Raw genomic sequence first — 6,439 nt, forward strand, 5'->3', positions numbered from 1 at the left:
TTAAGGGGATGGGGGGTTTGGAAACAGAGAAGGGAGGGGAATATCAAGTTTTTTTTCCCCTTTAATCCTTGATGCATTCTCATGTAACACTTCTATGCTAGAAAATGGAGATGTCTGCTGCCTTTTCATGTCAGTATTAAGATCCTGTGATGAGAAGCAACCTTAGAACTAAAAAGGAGCACCATGAGAGCACCAAATTTCCTGCTGGAAGACAGCCTTGACAATATTTCTTCAGCCCAGGCAGATGTCTGTAACAAACCCCTCACTGCAGAGCTAAGGGACAAATGTCTTCTCCCTCCCACCTCATCAATACAGTGCATCAGAACATGCCCCTGACATCATCTAAGCTGAGTAAGGGTACAGAAGAGTTGCTAGAAGCAAATGGAAAGAGTACTCTTCTTACTCTAATATTTCAGTTCCAATAAACATTATGATTATGCTAACCAAAGAAGGATGGATGAAAGCATTCAAGTGACTATCCTTTTGGTCACCTTTATGAAATAGAAAAGGAACAATGCTAGAAACTGAATGGCACCCTCGTAAGTTAGCAAGTTCACTGAATGAGGTGAGGACTAAGTATCAACTACTTTAACTAAGTTTCTCTTTTCCCATCTTTCTTTTTTAAGGTGCATCTGCAATGAAGGAAATGAAATAAAGATATCGTTTTTATTCCATCAATTGTTTGCTCTCCCCTTATAAATGGTTTTGGAGGGAATGAAAAAAAAACACCCAGCTTTTTCAAATTGCACTGTTTTAACTAAAATGGACAAATGAAAATAAGTATTCAGCTCCTGTTAAGCTCCAGGAGCTTGTACACTCTCCTCCTTAACTTTGATGCTGTATGCTTTTGGAAAAACTTGCATTCATTAGCAAGGGACTATATACACAGTACATACACTCTTCATCCAATACATAGCATTACATATCCTCCTCAGCTAATTCCACGACCCGCAAATCTTCCTATCTCTTTGAGAAAAAGGGACACTAAAAAGATGCATTTTAGACAGATATCCATAAAATATATTTTCACCTCTCTAGTCTTCTTTCTGAAAAGCACTGCAATCCAAGAGGCTTCATGCCTTACCTTTCCCTGAAGCCTTCAGCCTCTCTGTTATCTCAGAAAGTTCATTTTCAGCTTCATTTAATTTTGTGACCTATGAAAGAACCACATGCTTAGAAGATCTTTTTTATCTTCTTTAAAATTCCTTTTTAAGATATCCACAATATTCTACCTTATTATCTCAATTTTCCTATTTCTGATCTTTGACTAGAAATTTCTAGGCTTAAAAAATACTGGCTAGATTTTTTCCTAAGCAATTTATCAGACCTTTCACATAATGAGCACATACTTTTCTTCCTAAAGCACAAAAATAAGCATAATGCTTCCGTAGCTATGTTAGACCACCATTCTGTTTTCCACTCCCCACCCCCACCCTCAAAACCTTCCTCCATACCCTACTGTCAGTGTAGGGCTCTTAGCTATCAAGCCTCAGTCAGTCCAGGCTACTGCTTATTTGGAGCAGGGTGAGATTCTTCTTTGAGATGTGCTTTGCACACTTCAAAGCTTGCAATTATTTTCTGATGCTTTAAAACAGTTCTAAAAGGATCTTGTTCTGGTACTCAATTCATCCACTGCTGTGATCCATCAAGCAGAAGATCATACTACACAGGCAAAAAACAAGGCAGTATGCTTCCACCATAATAAAGTGACCTTTTCAGATATTTGACAGGCACTCTCCACAAAGCAAAAAGCACTTTTCAGAGTTGCGAAGTTCTCCTGCCTCCCCTTGTTTATGTCAAGTTAAGGCTTGCATCTGGTGACAAAACTTCAAGGACTGAAATCTTCTTTTCCAAAGAGACAATACAAGCAGCTGTAGGCTACTTTTTTTACATGATGACTCAGTTCTAAGCAATGACAGCCCTTGGTAACATGGTAGTTCATTCTCTATGGCCAGTCATCTTCTTTGCTTAAGGTAATGGATGCGTGTCAATTAGCAGCAGTTAGAATGATAGTTTCTGTGAGGTGAACACTAAATGGAAATAACAAACCACTTTCTTTTTTTTTTTTTTTTTTTTTTTTTTAAAGAAACAGTCTACAGTTTCATCTACACCTTTTTCCTTCTCGAAAGCTTCACGTTTCTAATTCTGTAATCACCAAACCTAATCTGATTCAATTCTAACTTGGCCAATTGATAACTGAAGATTTGAAATGGTTAGCTAGAGTACAGGCTAATGAAAGAAGAACTTTCCTTCTTAGCAATAATATGCACATGAGAGAAAACATCTGACATGTCATAATAATTCTTACCAGGGTGTCATAAGTATCTGGTTTTTCTTCTATTTTACCAGCTTTTTTCATTCTGTTGAGTCGCTTCTTTTCTACAGCGCCAGTTCGATCAAGGAAGGTGTCATCATCACTGTCATAAAAATCCTCATCTTCCCAGTTCTTTGATTTCCTTTTGCGAGATACTGGGAAAGGTGAGTAGGAATGTAAGGAATAAAGTGATTACAGACCATTGAGCAATAAAACAGTTCAAGATAGCAATCTCAGATCACTAGTTTAGGCCTTCAAGGACTATCAAAGTATTTGACTAGTTAATCACCTGCTTCTTGCCGCAGTACTCCTCTAGCATCCAGTAGTCTGCAAGCTTCCAGTGCACACTGTATCATTGCTTCTTTTTTCTTTCCTGTATGGAGAGCCTCTGCCACCAGCTGCTTCCCTGATGCATCATCCACAGGCAATCTGTTCAGTTCAAAGGTTTGGAAAACAGCTCCAGTATGAACAGCTTTTCAAAGATACTACTCAGATACTGTATTGTTACACTGACATCATTCTTTCTGTCTCACTCTAGCCTCTTTTTCCAGGTTAAGTATTCTCACCTTTCATTTCAGAGTACTAATCAAAACATAAGCACAGATTTCCCAAAACATGCAAGCAAATTTTCATTCCACTAGCCTGAACAGTAAGTCTTCCTGTATCATCCATTTCCAAATCACTCCTCTAAAAATGCTGCAATAGGTCAAACTTCAATCCCTGAATTATTTTAAGTACCAAAATTTTAAGCAATTTTTTTAAAGCAGTACAGCCATTACACAGAGATATATTTATCTGATTTGATTCCTACCTTACATCTTTTATCTAATGATAGGATGATGTTAGTGGCCTCTCGCAGGAACAGATCAAAAATTGCCTTATACTACCTAAGAACAGGAATTGAGTACACAGTAGAATAAAAACTCTGTCTTTGTCTCTCTCCCTCTCTCTGAGGGAACCTTCTCTCTTGCTTTCCTGTTTTCATCTCTAAGGAATATCAAATGCTGACGTACAAGAAATGCAGACATTGAAACAGGCAGCGATCCTCAGMCTCCTTATTCAGTATCAGGGCTTAGGCCTAATTCCAACCGGCCTCTTTGGCAAGTTAGACAGCCTAATAACATCTTCAGATTCTGCTTGTGAGTTCAGCAAAGTTGGCCTCTATGTATATAATATTAATGAAGGTAAACGTACTTGACTCTGCATAGCCAGCTATTGTGCCCACGATCATCATATTCATATTCTAGCTCTTCTCCTAGAGAGGAAATGAGAGAAAGTTATTGTTGTTATCTAAATTGTAATAAGCAGGAACAAGTTTTAGAGCGAACAAGATCATTATTGTTAAACAAATGATATGAGAAAATGAGATGCCTGTACCAAGGGAGTGAATTTGCTTCTTCTTCTTCTCTCTCTCTATTTTGTAAGCAAAATGATCTTCAGATGATATTATGCTCATTTTGTTATTTTTCCACAATCAACGCTTTTTCAGTTTTGAAACATTCTCTCACCTTTAAAGTGACTTGTTCAGAAATACGCAGGTCATAGAAATGACAACCCTGCATCTGCATGCATTAAAGTAAACCTTACTGAAGTAATAACAGTTTACAATCTGGATTCACAAACATGGTTTATATAGAAGATAAATTTATTTTTCACATTAGCTAATATCCAAGTCATATGCAAGCTTCACTAGCACCCACTGAAAGTTTAAACCAATTCATTACTGCTATTTGCCTTTCAATACTTTTCATTTCTGTCTCACAATCATAGCCGTTTCCAAACAGAACAGTCTGGAATTCCATTGTTCTGCATTTCTTAAATATGGCTTCAAAAGATGAAGGTGGTTAGAATGCAAGGTGCTCTTTGCAACCTCCCATTTAAAAAGTAGGAACTCAGCTCTACAACAGTGAGTTAAGGGGTGGGAGGAGGAAGTTAATGTTACAGAAAAGTTTTAGCTTCCACACTTCAAGTCATAAAGAAAAACAAGAACACAAACTCCAGACTTTCCTGAATGGATGAGAAACAAACAAACAAATATGTACCTTCTCTGTCAAAAAAGCCCTGTAAGGCCTTCCTAGGATCCTTCATATAGAAAGCATCTTGTACCTCCTGAAATTCAATAGCAATAGGGTTTTCTTCAGTCTCATCCTCCTCAGCATCCTCCCCTGGAAGAAGACATACAAAATGCAAACAAAATAGAAAAAAAAAATATTGGAAAGAGGATAGCAGCATATTTCAACTTTTATTAGATTGAAAGAAATTCCAGCTATGCCATTCCAGAGTAAAATTCCTTAATGTGAATATTGTTTCTGCATCCAATTAATCCATTCATTTTCTCATTAATTATTCCATAAGATATAAATTTTGCAGATGAATTTCACCGTAATTTCACTGCTTCAGAGGTTTTGTGAGTTTATGCATTTCTGTTCAGAAAAGCAGCTTATTTTGTACTCAAAAGCTTGTTAATTATGGTTTACCTAACTTTAAAATGAGGACTCCCCCTTAAAAGATTAAAGTCAGTTGTATTGTATAACAGTCTCAAGCTACTAAAGTCTACCTTCTAGGGGAAAATGTGCCCATTACAGACACACAACATACAGCACAAATCTCAACTCTTAGTTTCCTCTCCTTTTTGAGTTGTAGCAATATTACCTTCTTCCTGATTTTAAGAGAAGTTCTAGCATAGTTCTTGTCTGATATAAGTTTGCCTACTTTCAAAAGGAAAAGGTCTACTAAAAGCCTCCACTGGATTTGGACATCAAGCATTCAGGTGGAATTCCAACTCCAGCATTCACGAAGGCTTGGTTTAAAAATAAAACAAAAACAAGAACAACAACAAACACTTTCAAGGCACATCAGCACATTTATATAGAGATGCTCTGTCACTTACCCATTCCCCACGAGCAGCTCATATCACTGCTCTGACTGCTCTCATTTCTCTTCTCTTCTTTCCCATCTTCCTCGTCAGAGTCCTCCCCCAACATTGTCTTTTCTAATTTTGCTTGCTGCTGCTTGCGCAGTGCCTTCAGCTGAGTTACAGTTAGTTCTGACTCAGACTCCTGGTCCTCTTCAGGTCCCTAAGAAATGCAAGCCATAACCTTCACAAAGTGTTTTAAAAATTAAACGAAGCATTTTTTCCAGACATGCAAGTTAACTACAATAACACAAGTCATTATAGTGCCTTTCATATTAGGCTATTTGTCAAGGTTTGCAGCTCCCCGGTACATTAATTTTAACACTCCATCCAAAGGGGAGAAAAAAGAAACACACATTACTGTGTACTAGGTGTATCAGTAGGCCGGTTGATCTGAAGCGTGGCTGTTATTAAAGGCAGAATGCAAAGACTTCCACAGATCTGTTTCCTGTGCTACATGTAAGGAGCTAAATGGAATGAGCGTCTAAAACCTGTTCAGTGCCAGTAGAGTGCTCCGAGCACTTTCCAAGCTCCTGTTGGGAAAAGCTCTCCCCGATCACGGAGGAACACCACCGCTTTGCTTCCCGGGCGTACTGCACTGCTGAACAGCGTCTCCTTCGGAAGCGTCGAGGCGCTGAGGCCTCCCGGTGCCTCCGCAGAGGTGGCCGTGCCCGTTCCCACATGGAGCGCCCGGCGAGGCCGGGGGGCGCAGCGGGGGGACCCCAGCCCCCCTCCCCCGGCGGCAGGCGCCTCCTTGGCCCCGGGGCTTTGGGGCTGCGTTCCCCCCACCCCCGCCGGGCCCTCTCCCGCCGCGGGCCCCCGCGCACCTGCAGGAGGAAGAGGCGGGAGCTGCCGCCGAAGCGCAGCCCGTGGCCCACCCGGACGCGGCAGTAGGTGCGCGGCGGCACCCGCGCCTTGTTGAGGAAGGTGCCGTGGGTGCTGCCCAGGTCGTACACGTAGAAGCCGGCGGCGGCGGCGTCCTCGGCGGCGCCGCCGCGGTACTGCAGCACGGCGTGGTGCCGCGACACCGACGGGTGCTCCAGGGCCACGGCGCAGCCGGGCAGCCGCCCCACCAGGAACCAGCTGCCGCCCTCCAGCCGCACCGAGCCCCGCGCCACGCCGCCCTTCAGCACCTCCAGCGCGTACCCGGCGCCGCCCGGCGGCCGGCTCCCCCACGCCGGCTCCTCGTAGCGCGGCGCCGGCGCTGCCGC

At 41.9% G+C, this 6,439-nt stretch overlaps 1 protein-coding gene across 1 annotated transcript in view; it reads right to left on the minus strand.

Annotated features, from left to right (window-relative positions):
• Positions 1 to 6,436, minus strand: part of SLC4A1AP (solute carrier family 4 member 1 adaptor protein) — a gene marked incomplete at its 5' end in the record, with an annotated part of 16,544 nt that extends 10,108 nt beyond the window's left edge. The window contains 7 exons of the mRNA XM_085309916.1: positions 1,085 to 1,154; positions 2,309 to 2,469; positions 2,604 to 2,743; positions 3,509 to 3,569; positions 4,357 to 4,479; positions 5,205 to 5,391; positions 6,056 to 6,436. Coding sequence (XP_085166042.1) covers positions 1,085 to 1,154; positions 2,309 to 2,469; positions 2,604 to 2,743; positions 3,509 to 3,569; positions 4,357 to 4,479; positions 5,205 to 5,391; positions 6,056 to 6,436 — 1,123 coding nt within the window. The remainder of the gene's footprint in view (positions 1 to 1,084; positions 1,155 to 2,308; positions 2,470 to 2,603; positions 2,744 to 3,508; positions 3,570 to 4,356; positions 4,480 to 5,204; positions 5,392 to 6,055) is intronic.
• Between the last annotated feature and the right edge of the window lie 3 nt (positions 6,437 to 6,439).

Source organism: Rhea americana, unplaced genomic scaffold (assembly GCF_003343005.1).
Source record: "Rhea americana isolate MKP2758 unplaced genomic scaffold, rheAme1 scaffold_307, whole genome shotgun sequence".
In the NCBI taxonomy this organism is placed as follows: Eukaryota; Metazoa; Chordata; class Aves; order Rheiformes; family Rheidae; genus Rhea; species Rhea americana.